This window comes from Tetrao urogallus (assembly GCF_951394365.1).
Source record: "Tetrao urogallus genome assembly, chromosome: 1".
Classification (NCBI taxonomy): Eukaryota; Metazoa; Chordata; class Aves; order Galliformes; family Phasianidae; genus Tetrao; species Tetrao urogallus.
The window spans coordinates 82,051,517-82,073,036 of record NC_136813.1 but is presented as its reverse complement, the minus strand read 5'-3'; the positions used below and the strand labels follow the sequence as shown (position 1 = coordinate 82,073,036).

Below are 21,520 nucleotides of genomic sequence, written 5' to 3'. Positions count from 1 at the left end.
CTACCAGGTTGGTCAAGCACGACCTCCCCCTGGTGAACCCGTGCTGACTACTCCTGATAACCTCCTTTTCTCCTTTCTCCAGTTGTCTGGAGATGACATCCAGCACAAGCTGTTCCATCACCTTTCCAGGGACAGAGGTGAGGCTGACTGGCCTATAATTGCCTGGGTCTTCCTTCCTGCCTTTTTTGAAGACCGGGGTGACGCTGGCTATCTTCCAGTCTTCAGGCACCTCCCCCGTCCTCCAAGACTTCTCAAAGATGACAGAAAGCGGTTCAGCAATCACCTCTGCCAGCTCCCTCAGCACCCGTGGATGAATCCCATCGGGTCCCATGGATTTGTGAACATTGGTGTTGCCTAGGCGCTCCCGGACCACCTCTTCCCTGACAGAAGGGAGGTCTTCCATTCCCCAGATCCTCTCACTCACCTCCAGGGTCTCAGATTCCCGAGGGGGAGCTTTTTCACTGAAGACAGAAGCAAAGAAGGCATTCAGTATCTCCGCCTTCTCAGCATCCCCCGTTACCAGAACACCCCCTTCACTTAGCAGGGGAGCCACATTCTCCCTAGTCTTCCTTTTACTGTTAATGTACTTGAAAAAACCTTTTTTGTTATCCTTTATCCCCTTCGCCAGATTTAATTCCAGGCGGGCTTTAGCCTTCCTTGTCGCATCCCTGCAGACCCTGACAGCATTCCTGTATTCTTCCCAAGTAGTCAGACCCTTTTTCCACATTTCATGGGCCTTCTTCTTTCCTTTGAGTTTGTGCACGAGCTCCTTGCTCATCCACACAGGTCTCCTGCCACCCTTTCCCGACTTCTTCCTCACAGGGACGCACCGATCCTGAGCTTGGAAGAAGAGCTGCTGAAATGCCCACCAGCTCTCACAGGCCCCCTTGCCTTCCAACACCCTAGCCCATGAGATAGCTCCAAGTAGGTCCCGGAAGAGATCAAAGTTGGCTCTCCTAAAGTCCAGGATAGCAATCCTACTTTTTGCTTTACTTCTTCCACTCAGGATCTTGAACTCCACCATCTCGTGGTCACTGCAACCCAAGCTGCCCCCGACCTTTACTTCCCTGACAAGCCCTTCTCTATTAGTGAGAATAAGGTCCAGCAGTACCCCTCTCCTCGTCGATTCCTCAACCACCTGCATCAGGACGTTGTCTTCAACACACTGCTGCGGAGACCAGCTTCAGGGCAGGTAAGACTGCACTGGGCCAGGGAGCTAAAGCCAAAAAAGCCAAAAAGGCCGTCCAAAAAGCTCTTTTTTCTTTCTGCATGTCATCTTTCATCTGTCATATGTAGACAGCTCTGGAGAGAAGGACCTGGGGGTCCTGATGGATGAAAAGCTTAACATGAGCCAGCAGTGTGCTCTTGCAGCTTGGAAGGCAAATGGGATCCTGGGCTCCATCACAAGAGCGGTGGCCACCAGGGACAGGGAGGTGATTGTCCCCCTCCACTCGGCTCTTGGGAGACTCCATCTGGAGTACTGTGTCCAGGTCTGGAGCTCCCAGTACGAGAAAGACAGGCAGCTGTTGGAGAGGGTCCAGAGGAGAGCCACAAAGATGATCAGGGGGCTGGAGCACCTCCCCTATGAAGACAGGCTGAGGAGCTGGGCTTGTTCAGCCTGGAGAAGAGAAGGCTGCGGGGTGACCTCAGTGCAGCCTTCCAGTACCTAAAGGGAGCCTACAAACAGGAGGGGAGTCAACTCTTTGAAAGTGTAGATAACAGCAGGACAAGGGGAAATGGTTTTAAGTTGAGGGAGGGGAGATTTAGGTTGGATGTCAGGGGGAAGTTCTTTACATGTATTAGTTACGTGTATTCATTCACAGATTATTCTGAAATGCTTAGCTACTGTTTCTGGATATCTGAGGATATCTGCAGAATGACACAGGACAATTCCTGTTTGGGTAATACTACCTTGCCTTGCTGCTACATAGCTAACAGTCCTATTAGCAAATCATTGATTGGTGGTCAGGAGCAGAAGCAAAAGCAGATTTAATATTAAAGGCTTGTTGTTTTTTGTTTTGTTTTGTTTTGTTTTGTGTGTGTGTGTGTAACTCTTCATCACATCGCATTGATTTGCTAGTATCCATCCCCGAGAAAGATCTTTTTTTGTATATCATGATCCTACTGGAGGTGTAGTCAAAGGAGGGAGCTATAAGAAATACTGAAAAGCATTCCACTGTTTGCATCTCCATGACTGACAGGACAGTAGGAGAGTAGTAAGGCTACCCTGCATAAAAAAAAGTTGCTTTTCACATAGATAGCTTGATCTTTTGGCAGCATAAATGCCAAACAAATGTTGCTTTCTTAAAAATAAGCAAGCCAAAAAACCCAAAACCCAAATCAAATGACACCAAACAACAAAAAACATGAAGCAGTTTCTCCTTTTATGAAAAACAGGAGTTATCCATAATGCCAAAAAGATAAAACAGCACATTACCTGAGTGTGATCTTTGCCTAAGTGTTTCCAAATGCTTCAGTTTTTCTGCTAAGAAAAAGCAAAGCTGATGGTTCACACTGAAAATAATTACTATTCAAACGTCTCCTTTTAATAGCTTTTTTTTTTTTTTCTTATTTCTAATTCTTTTCACCTATCATCTCCTACTTATGGCAAGAGATGTATTTCTATTGCTTGGGAGAGTCTAGAGGATCCTTGTTTGCTTTACCTTCTTTGCCTTTGGTGTACTGAAGTCTCTTGGCTGCAAGAATCTCTCCATTTAAATCTTACTAGCACTCTGCCTTATTAAATGGAATTCTGAACCAGATCTGATTGGTGAAACTAAATTCTCAGGGTCTTGTCTGTGAAGAGCTTTTGTACCAAATACATGCTGCAGAAGGAGGTGTGAGAATCCTTCTTTGTTTTTTTTTTTGGCTCAAAGCTTGCTTCCTGAGGTTTTTCTTGTGATAAGACTCTGAGTGACTTGTCAAGGAGGCAAGTGATGGGTGCTAACTGTGTGACAATCGATATCGCTTTGGGAACATTTGAAAGCCCCTTCCCCCAGAGCTGCTTGCTCTGTAGAAGAGCGGAGGAGAGTGCTCAGGAGTGTTCACTGGAGGAAGATCTGGCCTGTGGCCAAACCGCTCCAGCTTGGTATGGGAGGCTGGGGGATGATACCATTGTATCCTGCGAAGGCAAGATGCAAGTTGGTGCCTCCCTGCTTCCTCTTATCTGCTGGCAAGGCCAGAATGATAAAGAACAAAGGAGGTTCCTGCTCAGATCCCAGAGCCAGAAGCTGCCACCGCAAGGAGAACTGACTCAACCACCTTGGGTTTGAGCTGTCACTCAAAGATAGCCGACTCAACCACTTTGAAGCGTTGAAAAAGGGCCATCATCACCATGGTCGTGGTCCTCGTTGTCAACAGAACAACTCTGCCTGACGACCCACCGCTACTGAAGATCAAAGACGGAACTACGAACCACGCTGGATCCATGGTGGTGACTATCTCCCTCTTGCTGCCTATAAAGACTCCTTGCTTCTTCTTTTCTATCTTTTCTATCGCCCTCCTTCCCTTCCTCATTACCCTAATTCATAATAGTGTCCGTCCTCCCCTTCCCCATTTCCCCTGATTAAGATTTGTAATAAACTGCTCGGACCAACATTTGAACCGCTGCTTCTTAATCTCACGCTGGGTATATAGATAATAAAAGAACCTCCTCTCCCTCCTATAAATTGGAGCAAGACATTTATTTAATGGTGTAGTCGAAAGCAGGATACTCACCATGAGAGTGTTGTCCTTCCTGATATAGCTTTCTTTGTGTGCACCTCCTGGAGTTGCAGGGAGCGATATTTTTGAAAACTTAGACGTGAGTCCTTCTCCAGGAAGGCCGCTCCGCATTCTGAAACTTTGCTGTTTATGTGTATGCCTCTCGGGGACGTATGAAGTAATTTTGATTACGTGTGTGCCTCCTCGAGAAGACCTCTCTGAATTTTGCGATTTTAGTATCTTGTAACTTAAGTGTGAAATTTGGACCTTTCTGTGTGCTCCCCCAAAGAAAGGGAGGAGTGATTGGAGCATTTTCATTTGTTTAGGTGTGGTGTATCTCCCTGGGAGGAGCGGCGAGGAGTAACTGAGCTTCTGAATACGTGTATCTCCTCCTCCCTTAGTGTTGGTCTTTCATTGTATTGAAAACATGAGCAAAGTGAAGATGTATTATTTGATCTTTTAGAAAAACATGGTGCTCGACCCTCTTTATCAGGTATGGATTGGGCATGACAGAACTGGTATAACTTGCAGAGTGTTTCGGACCGTATTAGTATCCTGCAAAAGAATGCTCGTACTCGAGCTGGAAAAGGAAAGTCGTTTATTTGTGCTATACTCGGAGCTACTTTAAAAGCAGCCGTGGAGTTCCGAGATGAAAAGCATTCGGCAGGAACCCAAACTATACAAGCACTGCAGGAATCGGTTAAAGTAACACAAGAATTGGTGAAAACTCTGCAGAATCAAATAGTGAACCTCGAGGAACAATTAGAAAGAGAGAAACGTAATTCGGCTTCGTTGCAAATGGCTTTTAAGGAACTGCTAACGTGTAAGCATGCCAGCCATACCGTCACCCACAGTTTGCCTCGAGAAAAAACTTTTCCTCAGGTGGAACTACCAGGAATGAAGGAAAGGCTAGATAAATTAGAAACTCCAATAGCCCCATTGCGTCCTTTGATAAAAACTGAATGCACATTCGATAACAGTGAGGATCTAGATCCTCAAATGAATGTTAAAGAAATTCCCTCCTCAGCCACTGAACTAGCGAAATTGAAGAAAGATTTCAGCCGCTCTCCAAAGGAATCCGAGACAGAATATGTATGGAGGGTGAGTCTCACTGGTGGTGACCAGATTCGGCTAACAGAAAAGGAAGCAGAAGGTTACTGGGGACCAGGAGTATTTTTAACTACTGGCAGCAGTCGTGCTCCCTGGTCATTAACGCAAAGGGCTGCCTATTGGGCAGGTGGTCTCAACCCTTTAGAACGGGGAGACCCTCTTGCCATTACTGGAACAACTGATCAGTTAGTAGAGAGTGTTCAAAAGGCTGCTTGTCTCCAAATGATGTACGATAGAAAGCTGCAGCCACACCATGAATTACCTATGATGATGCCTGTTGATCCTGAGAGAATGACTGCTTTAATTAGGGGGCTTCCAGAGTCGTTAAAACCTATAGGTATTCAACTGCAAGGAAAAATAGAGGCTATGTCTCAGGGAGAGAGAAGCCGGCCAGTGTCAGAAGGAACTGTAACCCCCAACCATCTGCAGTCAGGAAACAAAGCATGGACGTGGGGAGAGGTGGCCCAAGAGTTAATTAACTAAGGAAGGAAATATGGGCCAGTGGTTTCTTCCTCCACTACATTTGAGCCAAGGGAAGTAAGACTTGCAGCAGTCAGCCTTGCCCCCAGGCCTCCTAGCTCAAAGCCCAGTGGGACTGGAAGGGTCTCACTGTCAGTAAAAACAGGTAGGCGAAATATTGATCATAAATGTAATTGTCTCTGGATACTGGGCTGGCAAAAGGGTGTTCCACGAGATTTGATGAATGGATTACCCACTGTCAGGTTAGAGAAATTAGTTAACTGGTGGCCAGAACAAAAGCTCCAGAATCTCGAGGAAAGCAAAACCCCAGGTCCTAGGGTCTCTCCCAGGGAACCTGAATGGCTATCCAAGCCATTAGAAAACTGACGTCTTCGCCCCCCCAAGTGAGCGGGGTGGGGGTGGTGAAGGGTGGATGCATAGAAAGCTCACAACAAAGGGAAGCAAGATCCTCGATTTAACACCTTTTGCTAAAGGCCTCACCACTCTTGCCAGTTATCCCTGTGAGTCACGATCCAGTGGCTGATAAGCCAGGGAAACACTCTCACCTCCCTGGCCAGACTGTGTCGATTGACTCAGCTAACCCGAGGCCAGTTCCCCTAACCTTAACAGGATCCCTTAACAAATATCTTTGGAAGGCTAAAGACACCCCGAAAAAGGAATATGAAATCAACACTTGCTGGATTGTTCCCTCATATTTTTTAACCATATTAACAAAGCCCAAAAAGTCGGTGTCTTGTTGTATTTTACAGAAGATCCCCGTGGGACCTTGACAGAACACAAAAAGGCTCATAGCTGATTTTAACCATTTGTGTTTTGTGACAGAAATACTGAAGATTTGATCATGCTAGAACACTGAATGTACCTCTTGATTACATTTTTTGGTTGCAATAGTGTTATGTTTTGTGTTGTTATGTGTATGGGTGGTGATTGGTATCAGTCCTTGGATCTGTTAAACTTCACAGTTCAGGTTCAGGGTTTTTACAGGTCATCCTGGCTTACTGGTTCTCCCTGCACAGTGATACCATTTCTTTTGACCCCTTCTTTCACCCCTTTTTACCAAACTGATTATGATTTGCATGTAACTCCTCCACAGTGTTTCCAAATTCCTAACAAACTGGGAAATGAATCAAGGGACCCGTCTAATATCTGTTAGATGTGGTCACAAAACAAATCTATCAGAAAGCCTTTTGCACTGATGCTTTTCAGTGTCACACCAGTCCAGGAGTTCCATCCAAAACATGGTTGCTGGAAAGTGCCTAAGTTTTATAAGAGATGTGTATGTTTCTGGGATTACTCCTCTTTGATGGTTTGTACTGTGGGGGTATCCTGCACACACTATCCTGTGAAAAGTTCTGTGGACTGTAACAATACTTGAACTTGCCAAACTAATATTTATATCTCTCAGCATTTGAATTGCTTGGAAATGCTCAAGTGGAAAGTTCTCCAGACACTAAATCATCTTAGAAAACATTACATGGCAAGTCCACATATAGTCAAATTAGACTAGATACGCTTTTAGTGAATTAACTGAAGTGTAATATTGTATGGCTATTCATAAACACCACAACCTCTACGGAAAAATTCCCATCTGGATCCTGGCTTACACTGGGAGTTCCTGGGTTGGGAAAGCAGCTGACACAAATACCTCTGTTTGTTTCACCTACTTATTATTATTATTGGTTATTGTTAAATGTGTGGTCATTGCCAAATGTATGGTTGTCTCTTTTCACTTTCTACCTTTATTCATCGTGTAACATTGGTGTCACCACTCCTGAGGCATCACCGAGTGGTGTCTCTGGCAAACTGAATGACTCTAATTGTTGTCTAAAGATTGATGATAATGGTAAAGTTGTTAAACCAATTGCCCAGGGTATACGGAAAATAGCCCGTGTTCCTGTCCAAACCTGGAAGGGCCTAGACGCTGATTTCTTTTCCTGGCTTCCAGGTGGCCCATGGGTCAAACGTATCCTATTTTCTCTACTGTGTGTTGTTGCAACTCTTATGTTTGTAGCCTGTATGATTCCATGTTTTATTCAACTTATACAACGTGTTGCATCTTCCATGTATTTTGTAACTACTTCAACTGATGATGGACAAGTCCAACAGATCAGGGCAACATTTGTAACCAAGCCCAAGAAATCTTTTCTAGTAATTGTGTAACGATTAGCTTCCCCTTCTGCCCCTCTTCCTTCCCCCCATGCTTCTTCGCTGTCTTTTTATTTTCTCCCTTTTCTTTTCCTCACCACCGTGGAGGGTCACTTGGGCTTTATTTCAAGCAATCTTTGAGCCACGGGGTAGTGTGAGAATCCTTCTTTGGTTTTTTTTTTGGCTCAAAGCTTGCTTCCTGAGGTTTTTCTTGTGATAAGACTCTGAGTGACTTGTCAAGGAGGCAAGTGATGGGTGCTAACTGTGTGACAATCGATATCGCTTTGGGAACATTTGAAAGCCCCTTCCCCCAGAGCTGCTTGCTCTGTAGAAGAGCGGAGGAGAGTGCTCAGGAGTGTTCACTGGAGGAAGATCTGGCCTGTGGCCAAACCGCTCCAGCTTGGTATGGGAGGCTGGGGGATGATACCATTGTATCCTGCGAAGGCAAGATGCAAGTTGGTGCCTCCCTGCTTCCTCTTATCTGCTGGCAAGGCCAGAAAGATAAAGAACAAAGGAGGTTCCTGCTCAGATCCCAGAGCCAGAAGCTGCCACCGCAAGGAGAACTGACTCAACCACCTTGGGTTTGAGCTGTCACTCAAAGGAGAGCTGACTCGACCACTTTGGATTTGAGCTGTCACTCCAAAGATAGCCGACTCAACCACTTTGAAGCGTTGAAAAAGGGCCATCATCACCATGGTCGTGGTCGTCCTTCGTCGTCAATAGAACAACTCTGCCTGACAACCCTCCGCTACTGAGGATCAAAGACGGAACTACGAACCACGCTGGATCCATGGTGGTGACTATCTCCCTCTTGCTGCCTATAAAGACTCCTTGCTTCTTCTTTCCTATCTTTTCTATCGCCCTCCTTCCCCTCCCCATTACCCTAATTCATAATAGCGTCCGTCCTCCCCTTCCCCATTTCCCCTGATTAAGATTTGTAATAAACTGGTCGGACCAACATTTGAACCGTTGTTTCTTACTCTCACGCCGGGTATATAGATTACAAAAGAACCTCCTCTCCCTCCTATAAATTGGAGCGAGATAGGAGGGTGTCAGGTATCTCTGGAAGGTAACCTCATCAATCTTGAATGTCATTACATCTCTCAGTGAGGTGGCAAGAGAAGTGTGGGGGGAAAAGTGGCCACGGAGGTACATGCTAGAGCCATGTGATATTGCATGTCTTTAATTAGCTGTTGTCATTACGATGCTGATGAATTAGATAGCCACTCCGTTTTATCAACAGCTCCTGTGTGTGCTGTACTCTGTAGTGGAGGCTTTCTGCTTTTGGGAGCCTCCTGCCCAGAAACAGACTTTGTGAACTTAGAGGATTTTCATCTGCAGACTTCCAAACAGACAGCTGGGCTTTCCCAGCCCGTTACTGTGAAATGCAGTATCCTTGGTGCAAATCCGGTGGTTTAATGTAGCACTTTTCTGTTGCAGTGCCAAGGGAAACAAATTTTCATGAAAACATTCCCAGTCAGTTTGGTGAAAGAACATTTTATTTTGCATCCCAGCCCTCTGGTAGTATATATTGCTGTCAACTGTTACATTTCACTTGGGAAGCTGCCCTTTCAAACTGAGGGCTAGCAAAACGTCAGACTTCTCCAACAAAGAGGGAAGCAGTGCCATGCACTTAAAACATGTTAGAGAAAGGATTTGATCCTAAGTATTTGGAAAAAAAACAAAACCAAAAACCCACAGCATTTTTACTACATAAAGGAAAAAATTCACCCATTATGTATTGCTGTACAATCAGATACTGTATCTGAATTTGGAAGCTAAGGAAACAAGAAGTGTTTTTCTTCCTATTACGTGTGATTTTAGCAAATTCACTATGGAGAATCACTGAGTCATAGAATGATAGAATCGCTCAGGTTGGAAAAGACCTTAAAGATCATCGAGTCCAACCACAACCTGACCATACTGCCCGAACTCCAACAACCCTCTGCTAAATGGTGTCCCTGAGCACCACATCCAAATGGTTTGTGAACACGTCCAGGGATGCTGACTCAACCACCTCCCTGGGGAGCCTATTCCAGTGCTCAACACCATTTATGCAGAGCAATGTTTCCTGATATCCAACCCTGGCACAACTTGAGGCCATTTCCCTTCGTCCTGTCACCTGTCAAAATGAAGATCGCATTTGATGCTATACTTCTAGAATTTTATAATAAGCCTCAGTCAAGAGAAGTAAGCAGACATTCGAATGTTTCCATAGTTGCAGTTTTGTTGCACTGTGTCTTGTTTGTCAGCAATAATGCAGTACCTAAGGACAAATTCCAGTTTGACTGGAGAAATGAATGTTTTGTACTGCTTTCTGAAGTGGTATATATAGAATCTCAATTAAACAGGCACTGTAAAGATAAATTTCATTCCATGATTTCATATAGTATAGTTCCCATTACTGCTACGTGTTATTGCTTTCCTCTGAGTAATCATACCTATGCTGATTGTTAAATGCAAGATGGAAAACACGTCAATAGCTAGTGATTTGTTTGCAACTGAAGAGTGATCTAAAATCACGACATTTGTTCCTGAGTTGGATTCTTTCCCAATACGAGGTATTCCTGAGAGCATTTGTATTGAACGTTTAAGACAATATAAAACATACTGGAATTCATCTGAGAACTATCTTCATAAATTCATACCACAGCTGCAGTTGCCTCATGGTTTCCGTTTCAGTCACACAAATCACGACTTTTGGAAAATCACTTCAAGGTTGTGACTGATATCAATTTAATATTCACGTGTTTCAGGGAAAAAAAAAAAAGTGTGTGTGTTACGGGGCACTTCTGAAGTTATTGTAATGTAAGACATGAAAAATGTTTCCACTATTCACCCTAGATTCACTTTGTGCCACGCAATGAATATAAACAAACGGATCTGTTTATTCTAAGCTGCCTTTAGCCTTTACATGAACAGGTACCAACACAGAAAACAGGCACCATCACAGGATCCCAGGACCCAGCCCAGGGCATGTCATGCTCTGTGAGGTGACGCTCCTTGCTGTGATGTCACAGTTGTGGCTTTCACCCCTGTGGCAGCGGTGGGAGCGGTGGCTCAGTCCGCTTGTGGGACGCGCAGGAAGTGAACCCAGAGAGAGCGTTGTGTCTGTCTGGAGGCATCCTGCTGTGATGGAGCGGCTGAGAGCCCTTCGAGGTGAGGTCCCTCCACCTCTCTGGACACCGTGGCGCTGCCCGAGCACGTGTGTGCCTCCAGTGTCTCTTTAGGACGTGCCAGCAGCACTGTCCTTGCTCTGCTGAGTGCAGCCGCCCACTGTGCTTTCCCCAGTACCCCAGCCAGGGGAAGGCTCTCTCCCCTCTCCCCACCAACCACGCATGTGCCAGCGCAGCCCACCCCGCGCTGTGGGGCTGGAGGAGCGTTCCTCCCAGAGCTGGCTGCGTGCTCGGCCCTGGCTCCAAGCAACACCGGCGGCAGCTGCTCTGCTCTTTCCTTCCAGGTCTCTTTGCCTGTGTGGGCAGCATGCCCAGACGCACACGTCGCGGGGAGAGAGGCAGGGTGGAAAGCCCTGTCCCCACCTGTGCCGTGACTTTACTGCTGCAGCGCCTGCAAGACCAGGAGGTGAGCTGGGGACGTCCAACCATCGGTCCTTGCCCCGGTTCTTGTCCCGTGGGTGCCAGGCCCCGGCAGCACATCGGCATAGCGATGGGCGGCAGCGGGCGGCTCCCCGGGAACAAGGACAAAGCCAAACGTGACCTATCCCTGTCCCCAGGGTGACCGAGAGCAGGCGTACTGCGAGCTGGAGCACGTCCTGGGGGAAGAGGACAGCCGCCCGCCGTGCGGAGTGGTGAACCGGCTGCTGGCTGAGGTGTCCCAGGACCTGACAGCAGCCCAGGTGAGGGGTCACTCCCGAAGGCAAAGGGAGCTGCCTGCCCGTGCTGGTGTTCTGCTGGCAGACGGCGCTGGCTTGGCCCTTGCAAGGGAAGGCCTTGGGCAGCCTCCTGTGCCGTGTGTCACCAGTGACTCTTTTCCAGGGCGTGACGGACAGCGTGAGAGTGGCTGCCAGCAATGTCCTGGTGGCTCTGGCCCGGACTCACTTCTCCATGGTGATGGCCGAGCTCCAGGGCCACCTGAAGGCCACACGGGAGATGTGCAAGGAGTTTGTGCTCGTCACCCTGAGCAAACTCTTCAGCATCTATGGTAGAGTGCCCTCAGCCTCCTGACACCTACAGCAACTAGGGAGAGGGGTCTCTCCCCTTGCGCATGATCTGCATAGAGCTGGGGGGTGCAGGGCTCTGCAGCCTCTCCTCCCTCCCTGCTGAGGCTCTGACCGTGCCCTTCTCCTTCCTCTCTGCAGCTCCACAGTGCATCTCTTTTGTGTGGCTGACGCTGGCCGGCCTGTGCAGTGTGGTGGGCCGGGTGAGGAGCGGCCGGACCCTGCGCACTGCTTGTGCTGGTGAGTGCCGGCCCCAGGGCAGGGGGGCTGGGCACAGCCCTTGCACCTCACCCTGCTGCAGCCTCGCACAGGCTGCCTTTTCTCTTCTTTTGTGTTGTTGCGTTGTTGTTGTTGTTTTCTATAATTAATTACTCGTTTGTTTGTTTGTTTGTTTGTTTGTTTTCAGTTGTGAAACAATGGATGGATGGCGTCAAGATTCACTTGTCCTCTGGAAAGCACAGCCCCTGGCCTGCCACAGAGAAAGAACAAATGTATGAGAATCTTCCTGAGCTCTTCTTCTTTGTGGTCAGCAACTGGCAGGACTGCAAGGAGGAAGAGGTGAGCACTGCTGCATTCCCAGCCGGGGATGGCAGCTGGGGCATCCATGTTGGCAGCTCTGTCTGTGCCCAGCAGGCTGAGAGCACAGGGGTGTCGAGAGGGTGTGGGCTGGCTCTGCAAAGGGCCCCACACTGGCTCTGTGCTTGGGGCTGGATCTCCCTGCCAGGGACCAGTCACAAGTCACAGCACTGTGGCAGGGAGAGCCGGGGATGAGGGTACGGGGAAAACCTGCCTGCCCAGGGAGAGCGAGCCCATGTGCTGCTGGGCACAGGGCTGTGGGGAAGGGGAATGGAAAAAGAAAGCCCTCTCTGTAGGAAGGGCAGACCTTCAGTCTTTGATGCTGGGCCTCTGCCATCCCTCTCCAGGACAGACAGGCCGTTCTCGGGGCTGTGACTGCCATGATGACTGTCCTCCTGCAAGAGGAGCTGCCCCGAGAGCACGTCTGGGAGCGGCTCCTCTGGCTCGTGCACCCGTGTCAGGAGATGCAAGACACCTGCAGGGTGGCCAAGGTAAGATGTTGCACAGGGCTTGCTGTGGACGTGGGGCCCGTGCAAGTGCCACAAGGGGTCAGGGGGCTGCAGGGAGGAGGTGGGCAGTCCTTGGAGAAAGAAGGAACAGGTGCTCAAGGGAAGTCTGAGGCTTGCTGAGCTCTTCAGTCAAGGAAGGAATAACCTGGACACGAGCCAGGAGGAAGCCAAGAGTCACTGGTGCCCATCTCCTGGGGATGGGAGGCTTCACCACCACCATGGGGGCTCCTGAATCTGATGGGCGAGAAGAGGGCTGTGGGTGGGAAATGCCTGCAAATGATGCCCAAGCCCCAAGGCTCAGCTAAGAGCAGAGAGCCTCTCTTGGTGCTGCTGGGGGGGACGGACAAACAAGAACGCTTGTGTGGGAGCTTCTCCCACTGGGAGACAGTTCCTCTGCTCTGCTCCCAAGTGGCCGGATGTGGCTTCAGCCCCTTCTTCCTCTGCTGGTCTCTTGCAGAGCCTTCATATGTTCCTGGAGGCCTTGCCGGGAGTTCAGTCTGTCATCCCTAAGGACAAGTTTCTGGCCGTCACCAGTGCCGTGTTCTATCAGGTAAGGGGTGCCTATCCTGGTGTGCACAGCAGTTTCCCTCTTGGCTAAGCCTCAGGAGGACTGCAAAGCTCTGAGCCTCTGATGGCTGCTCAGCCTTAGCTCCTGCATGGACTTTGTTCCCACAGCTCTCTGATGACGCCAAGCAGCACAGCGAGGCTGACAGAGCAGAGCTGACCCGCTGCATCCTGCTGCAGGGTAAGGAGAGGAGCTCTGGCGATGCTTGCCAGTGCTCTGGCCAATACATCTCTCTCTCACCTCACAAATGGGCACAAATTGCTCACTAACACAGCATGGCATTTCCTTCCTGCAGCCCGAATCTGCCCAGAGGAAACGGTCCTGTTTCTGCAGTCGCAGCTGGGCCATGAGTGGGAGGCTGGATGCGTGGCAGCCCTGGGTCTGCTCGGCGCTCTGGCTCGCTCTGATGGTCAGTACCACGGGTCGGGACTTCCAGGGATCCCTTTTGCCATCTGAGCTGTGCCTCCACGCATGCTTCTGTGCATCTCTTGCAGAGCCCGCGATGACAGAGAAGCTGCCGCAGATTACAGAGGCTGTGCAGCGTGTGTGCAGTGACCCCAGGACCCGGGTGAGCTGTTTGGGGAAAGGAAAGCACTGTCAGGGGGGTGATGCTGCTGATAATACGGCAGGGCTGGGGTGACCAGGGATGTGCTGGGGCATCGACCACATGGTCACGATGGCTCCTGTCAGGAGAGCAGGCAGAGTGGAGCGGTCGGGTCCCTGTGCTGTGCATGGAAAGTGCACAGCCTGGTGCTAAGGCCTGGCCCTCACCTCTTCTCCTCTGCTTTTGTCATCTCTGCTCATGCCCAAATGCACCTGATGAGCAGGTGGCTTCCCTTGGCCTTCTGAGCAAGGAAATCACACCCACAATTGACCCCTGGCAGGTGAGGAGGGCCGTGCTGCACTTCACTGAGGATCTGCTCAGCGCTAACGCCTGGAGCTGCTCAGCCTGGGATGTGGTGGGGCACATCTTCAGGGAGTTCAGCCGCACCACGGGAAGAAGGGTAAGGACAGTGGGCAGCATCTTCCTTTGGAGGACCTGTGCAGCTCATAGGCTGGCAAAAAAGCACCGGTGGGGCCACTCCTGAGCCTCCTGAGAGGCTCCTGAGAACTGAGAGTAACCAGTGTTTCAACACCACTGTTGTGCAGGCAGCTGAAGACCTTTCCACCCAGGAAGCCCAGGAAGAGGAAGCTCTCCAAGAGCTGTGCATCAACATCCTGGGGTCACTGGATGTCTCTGCAAGAGGGATCTCCAAAGTAAGTCACACTCTGCCCTGCTGCCACTCCTTGCCTTTGCACCACGTGTTCCTCGTCCCCTTCCAACACCTCAGGTCTGTCCTCCAGCGTGCTCTGAAGGACACAAGACTCAGAAATTCAGAGTCCTCTTTATCTCTGAGCGGAGGCAGGAATGCTGACATGCTCAACCGCCTCGTTCCCTACAGCTCCTGTGGCCAAGGCTGCTGCTGTACGTGGTGCCAGCCCAGTACACCGGCATGCTGATCCCGGTCTCCCGCTGCGTCCAAGCCCTGGCCAAGAGAGGGGAGCTGACGGTGCGGGACATGGAAGATCTGGATCCCCACTTCCTCAGCTCCATGTTTCAAGGTAGGAGCAGAAGCTCCCCCGTGAGCTCTGCTGACCCATGTTAGCACCCAGAAGGGAGAGCAGAGGTGCGCGTGGCAGGGCACAGAGTGTCTTGGAGTCTTACTCAGCACTTCTTTCTCCTCGCAGGCCCACTGCTGACTCCCCAGACACTGCTGGCACGTCTGCTGGTAAGTAGATGCTCCTGAGGCCGGTGCCACAAGCCCCGAGGAGGAAGCAGCATGGCCGAGCGTGCCAGCACCTGCCTCACTCCTGGGGATGCCGTTCCCTTCCTAGCTTGCAATGTCATGGGCCAAGCGGCTGGCTGCTCCTTGCCCATCAGGGCAGAGCCAAGCTGCTTTCCTCTTGGGGGAAGCCGCTTCTCTTGCAGCACAAGTGACCCTGTTTCTCCTTGCTCTCACTCAGGTGGTGGCAGGGAGCCCTTCTGCAGGCAGCGAACTCCAAGCCGCTGCCTTGCTGCTCCTGCAAAACCTCCACAGCAAGATCCACAGAGCTGTGGGGGCCAAGTGGGCTGCTGAGATCCCCCTGCTGCTGCAGCGCCTTGAAGGTAAAATGCTGGTGGGGAGGGAGAGGTAGAGTGGGCGAGTGCCCAAGCCAAGCCCGGTTGGGTGCAGCTCTTCTTCTGAGGCTTGATTCCAAGCAGCGCTCTTTTGCTTCTTGTTGCTGTGCAGGGAAAGATGAGAGCTTCCCGAACTCTGAAGAGTGGGAGCACCGTCTGCTAAAGGTACAGCACTGTGGAGAGACATGGTGCAGAGAAATGCTTGCCTGCCTGCCACAAGGAGCCCCGCTCCCATACGAGCCACCACGGGACAGGAACAGCCTCTCAAAAGCTGCTGTGGAGCAGCTGCTCGCCTTTGCAGCGCTGCCTCTTCCTCTTTGTCCCAAGCCCAAGGGGGGGTCTTAGGAGAGGAGCAGTAGGTGGCTTTAATGGAGGGAATGCTGGGGGGAGCTGGGAGAGGGGCTGTTCTTCCAGGCAGCTCTGCCCAGAAGGCTGCAGTGACTTGGGAACGCGGGAAGAGGCAAAGGGCAAGGGAACATTGGCTTCTCCTGTTCTCCAACAGTTCCTGAGGGCATCGCTGGACGTCGTGGAGGACGAGGCCTGGACCAAGGCCCTGAGCTGCGAGCTGAGCCGGCGGCTGAGCTGCTCTGCCAGCAGCTCTGCAGAAAAGGTGAGTTCCCCGCGGCTCTACTCAGCAGTGCCCAACTGGGGCTGGGGCTGAGGCTGGTGCTCTGCCCCCACGGGCTGCTCATGCTGCTTCCACGGCCTGTGCCCTCACAGGGCGGTTCCCTGCAAACTGCCTGGGGCTGGCTACAGCTCTGCTCCACAGCTGCTCTCAGCGACTCCCAGGGAGTGTGGGTCCTTCCCATCTAGCCCTCTCCCGTAAGGTCAGGCTGCTGCCACATCCCAGCTTACTCCTTCCCTTCCCACGCAGACCTTCCTCTACAAGGCTCTGGGTGCCGTTCTGGGAGCTTGTAAGGAAGTCCTCCATGTCCAGGAGAAGCTGCTGCAGCACCTGGAGGAATGCAATGCAGAGGAGCCATCTGAGGCCCAGGTGAGCTCTCCTCTCCTCCAACTCTGTGAGCATCCTCGCTCTGTCCCTGGGGCAGAGGGCTTCTCAGAGGGCCGTGCCAGTAGGTTCAGGCCTGTGCCAACTGCCCCTCGTTCTTTTGTGCAGGGAATGATCTCTCTTGTCAGCCTTGCTGCTGACAGCAACTTCCACACAGTCCTGGACACACTCACCATGTTTGCGTCCAGGCTGTGCAAAGGCCGCAATGGGAGGATTTCCAGGCGCAAGAAGGTAAAGTGCTACGTGTTTCCATCTTGGCATTCTTCTGCCTTATTTTCACAGCAGCTCCTGCCCTGGGAGCCCAGGTGCAGCGCAGGGCACTGGGGGCTGCTGAGCGAGTGTCTCAAGGCATTTCTGCTCACACAGGCGGAGCTGGACAGCGCGAGAGCTCAGGCTACACGCAGCGCTCTCATCCTCGCCCATGGCAGCTTGGCACTGCGAGCCTCCAAGGAGCAGCTGCTCGCCCGCCTGGAGGGAGACATTGTGGGCAACATCCTGCTGCTGTACAGCTGCAGCTGCCAGGTGAGAGCTCAAAGTCTGCCAGGGTGTCAGAGCGCCCAGCTGCAGCCCCTCCACGTGGGGGGATGATGAGATGGGCCTTCTCTTTCCAAAGGTCCCTTGGGGAACGGTTTGTGCCCAGATGAAGATCCAAGCCCTTCCCTTAGCGTTGCCCCATGTGTCCCCTTGACAGCCCCTGGCCCTTCCCGCAGTTCAAAGAATGTTCTTCTCTCTTGGCCTCAGGACTTGCAGAACAAGCTCGCGCTGGTGCAGAGCATCACTGATTTCAGCTCTGCTCTCCATGCCGTGGGTGGCTCCGCCTTCTTTAACCCCTCCTTGAAGAGCAAGCTGCTGGAGATCCTGATGGTGAGTGCCTAGAGACAGGGCACTCTGCAGAGGAGTTCCGGGCTGTGCCACGAGGCTCCCAACCCTGGAGCCATGCAGGTCTCCCCCAGCCACACATCTCCAGCTGGTGGGGACCTTGGGTGTTGGCAGCAGCAGCAGGCAGCGGGCTGGGTCCACCAGCTGTGGAGCTGCTGCATCCTGCAGTGCTTGCATGGGAAATGTGGGAACGATGGGGCTGGTGTGTGGCAGTTGTTTCTGTCTGTGGGCCAGGCAGAAGAGCTCTCTCTTGGCCCTTGCCCACTTTGACAATGTTTCTCTGGTACTTGCAGGACTTGCTGAAGAAGTATTACCTGGGCACCCCTGTCTCCCCAGTGCCCCTCAAGGTGGTTCTGGCCCTGGAGCAGTTGAGGTAAGGGTGGGAGCCTCTAGGCTTGCAAGGCAGATGGTGGTCCCCCTTTAGGGTAGCTTCCGAAGGCCTGGAGGGGGGAGGGGGTAAGGAGCTGCATCTACAGGAGAGACGGCTGGGCTGTTGTGGCCAGTGAAGCTGAGATTCTGGGCAGGGAGAAAGGCCTGGTACTGCTGTCCCCAGGCGAGGAAGAGAAGGCAGACCTGGGGCCTTCTTCCCTTCAGAGCGGGAGGTGGTTCACTGCTGCCAGGGAGGAGGCAGGCGCTGCTCCAGCAGCACGGGCTGGGGGTTTTGGCTTTGCAGCTGTTGATTGGGAGAATCTCAGACATTTTCTGCACCAGTCTGGAGAGCAGTGGTAAAGGCCCTTTCTTCTTTCTCTTCCTTTTGTTCCTCTTGTCAGCAAGCTGAAGCCCTCTTTAGGAAGCAAGGATGCACGTGAACTGTTGGCTCTGTGCTGCAAGAACATTGTGTCACACCCTTCAGCAGAGATGATGCTGAAGATCACGAAGTCACGGCAAGCAGCACAGTACCTGCAGGTAAGCTGCCGTAACTTTCCCGGCCACCTCTGCGTCACAGCCCTACCTCAGCACACACGGCCTATGCTCCGGCTGCAGCCGTGATGCCACACCTCAATCCCCTCTCCTGCTTTCAGCTTCTGCAGACATCGTTGAAAGCTCTGGGCCGGCTCATGGTGGTCCTGCTTGAGACAGAGACCACCCGGGGATTCTTCCAGAACATAGTCCAGGTGAGTACGTGTGGGGCAAGGGAGGAAGCATGGTGCCCGTTGATAGCAGGGACAGAGATCTGGGGACTGAGAGTATGATCGAAGGGGGAGAAATCTCCTGCTAACAGGCCAGCTCACTGCGAGCTGAGAAATGGGCTCTGCAGGGGAAAAGGCAGGAGCCAGCCGCTGGTAGGGCACAGCCGAGGAAAAGCTCCTGGGTTAGGAGGCAGCAGTATCTGCAGAAAATGGGAGCAGCAGTGTCAGCGCACAGTGAGGCGGGGGTCCACGTGGAGCCACAGGGCAGGACCTGAGGGAAACTGTTGGGAAAAGAGGGACAGGGAGAGGGGTGGCAGGAAGGAAAAAATGTCCATGGTGAGACATGCTCTGCTTCAGGTCCTGCAGAGATCACTGACCTCAAACAACATGTGGGAGCGTAACAGGGCCCTGCAGACCTGCTCCCAGCTGCTGGCTGCTTGTGAAGGGCTTCCGGTGAGTAAAGAGCCCCACTGCATGCTCCCTGCTCCCTCCCCAGTGCCCCTGAGCTGGAAGGGGAGCTCTACCCAGCTGTGCATGCTGGCATGGGGAAGGCACGGGCAGGAGAAGCTAGGGAGAGCTGGGGCTGCCTACAGCTTTGTTCCTGCCTCTCATCCCTGCAGACAGGAGATGCCTGTGAGTCCTTTGGCTCCTTGGTGGGATTGCTGGCTCCGCTGACGTGTGACCCCATGCCCACATCCCGCCAGTTGGCCGCCACCTGCCTGAGCTCCCTTCTGCGAATCCAAGGTGAGTAGAGCGGGATGCACCAGCCCTGTGCTCTCCTCCGCAGCGCTACCAGAGCCCCACGGGCTGGGCCCTGCTTACAGGAGGGAGAGGCACTGTGCACAGCTCTCTTCTTGTCCCCACCCTGTCCTCAGTCTCTCCCCCATGGAAAGCAGTTCCGTTTCCAGAAGCATGACTTCCCTTTTCCCCCGTGCTCTTTCCAGCCAAGGCGGCCAACAGAGTCATCGAGACAGGAGACACTGGGAGCCTGTGTGAGGGGCTGAATGACTGCAGCACCGCTGCTCAGCTCCAGACCTCATCCAAACTGGCAAGGGTAAGTGGACCCAAAAAGGGGTGGTGGCATCTCAGTGCATAGGCTTCTGCACGACCCTAGGCTGTCCCCAGCCTTTCATACCATTTCCAAAATGAGCTGTCACCCTGAGACCTCTTTTCTCAGCAAGTAGCAGGAGGCTCTGAGCTATGTCTGCCCTTCAGGCCCCCCATGCAAGGAGCTGATTCCATGGTGTGTCTGTGTGTGTGTGTGACTGTGGCTGCTGGGAGGTAGGCTTTGCATGGAAGCAAACAGCATGGGTGGAGCAGCTGGGAGAAGGCTCAACCGCCTTCCGTGTAAATAGCAGGGTAGGAGAGCAGGAGCCTTGTGATTGCCCCTGAATGAGCGGCAAGCTGCTGAGCTAAGAACGCCCTCAAGACTGCTTTCTGTTTTGAAGAGCTGCCGCAGAGCAGTGATGAGATCTCTCCTGCTTCTCTTTTCTCTGCAGATGGTGTGCAGCAACTTCCCCCTGGAACGCACCGTTGACTTCCTGATGGCCATCAAGGAGACCTTGCGGAAAGGCAGGGGAATGCGCGTGCGTGCAGCTGGGAAGTGGATGATCACCTTTCTGCAGATGTACGGGAAGGACATCTGTCGGGACGTAAGAGACTTTCTTCCAGCTCTCTTGGACTTTCGCTGGCTGTTGCACTACGCCTTGTGCCGTTTGCCTCTTGTGCTAAAGAAGCACAGCCTGAGGGCAGAGCCAGGGCTTGGACAGGGTGGCTGGCGTGCAATTTAGGCTTGGGCCTTGGCAGCATGTCAAGGGAGCAGGCACTGCTCATGTGCTGAATGTCCATCCTTAGGCCCTGCAGAGTGCAGGATGCAGCAAGTCATTCTTTCTGCCCTTCTTCTTTCAGGTGCTACCAATCCTCCACATCCTGCGCAGCTGCACATCATCCGCGCAGCAGAGCACGTTCATGCCCTTCCTGTGCCAGGCGGTGGTCATCCTCATCCGCTGCCACAAAGAGGTCATGATTGACAACTTCTCCCGGCTGCTTGGGCCCACAGACAGGTATCAGCACTCCTGCCTTTGCTGTTGGTGCAGCCCCAGTTGTAGCTTGCCTCTGTCAGAGGAAGTAAGGAGGAATGCTTCCCGGGAGGAAACACAACAATTTCCTAGTCACAACTTGTGATTCTCCTTTTTCTAGCGAGATGTGGAGGAGAATAAGAGAGTTTTGTCTGCAACGGTGGAGCCGATAGAAGAGCAAAGCGAAAAGACAAAAGGAAGAGAAGAGATAAAGAGCTTAAAAATTGTATTATTTATTAAAAATACATAAATAAATTAATTAATAAATAAACAGTACTCTTTTTTTTTTTAAACCAAGTCTTCATTTTAATAGCTGCTGTCTCTTCTCCATACCAGTTACAGAATCACAGAGTCACCAAATGTCAGGGATTGGAAGAAACCTCAAAAGCTCATCTAATCAAATCCCCCTGCTGGGAACACCTAGGTTAGGTCACACAGGAATGCGTCCAGGCAGGTTTTGAATGTCTCCAGAGAGGGAGACCCCACCACCTCTCTGGCAGCCCGTTCCAGTATTCTGTGACCCTCACCATGAAGAAGTTTTTTTTCCAGCATTAATGTGGAACCTCTTCTGTTCCAGCTTGTACCCATTGCCCTTATCCTGTCACTGGATGTCACTGAGAAAAGCCTGGCTCCATCCTCCTGACAGACATCCTTTACATATTTAGAAGCGTTCAGTAGGTCACCTCTCAGTCTCCTCCAAGCCAAAGCTCCCTCAGACTTTCCTCGTAAGGGAAATGCTCTGGTCCCTTCCTCGTCTTTGTGGCTCTGTGCTGGACTCTCTCAAGCAGTTCCCTGTCCTTCCTGAACAGAGGGGCCCAGAACTGGACACAATACTCCACATGCGGTCTCACCAGGGCACAGTAGAGAAGCAGGAGAACCTCTTTTGACCTACTAACCATGCCCCTTCTAGTAGGTCCCAGGGTGCCATTGGCCTTCTTGGCCACAAGGGCACAGCGCTGGCTCACGGTCACCCTGCTGTCCACCAGGACCCACGGGTCCCTT

The 21,520-nt window shown here is 51.7% G+C and overlaps 1 protein-coding gene across 1 annotated transcript; it reads left to right on the top strand.

Annotated features, from left to right (window-relative positions):
- Positions 1 to 4,171: 4,171 nt before the first annotated feature.
- LOC306957820 (maestro heat-like repeat-containing protein family member 2B) lies at positions 4,172 to 20,691 on the top strand (the record flags this gene model as incomplete). Its single annotated transcript, XM_079549145.1, is given in 34 exon segments — positions 4,172 to 4,195; positions 7,123 to 7,135; positions 10,458 to 10,504; positions 10,506 to 10,596; positions 10,898 to 11,019; positions 11,171 to 11,293; positions 11,433 to 11,598; positions 11,756 to 11,854; positions 12,021 to 12,172; positions 12,538 to 12,681; positions 13,157 to 13,249; positions 13,375 to 13,444; positions 13,560 to 13,673; positions 13,759 to 13,832; positions 14,149 to 14,268; positions 14,414 to 14,521; positions 14,707 to 14,866; positions 14,993 to 15,033; positions 15,269 to 15,410; positions 15,535 to 15,587; positions 15,925 to 16,032; positions 16,297 to 16,416; positions 16,540 to 16,662; positions 16,798 to 16,953; positions 17,173 to 17,295; positions 17,604 to 17,683; positions 18,081 to 18,216; positions 18,333 to 18,425; positions 18,798 to 18,893; positions 19,061 to 19,184; positions 19,385 to 19,494; positions 19,940 to 20,092; positions 20,349 to 20,503; positions 20,640 to 20,691. Coding segments are annotated over 34 exon segments (3,585 nt in total).
- Positions 20,692 to 21,520: the final 829 nt, after the last annotated feature.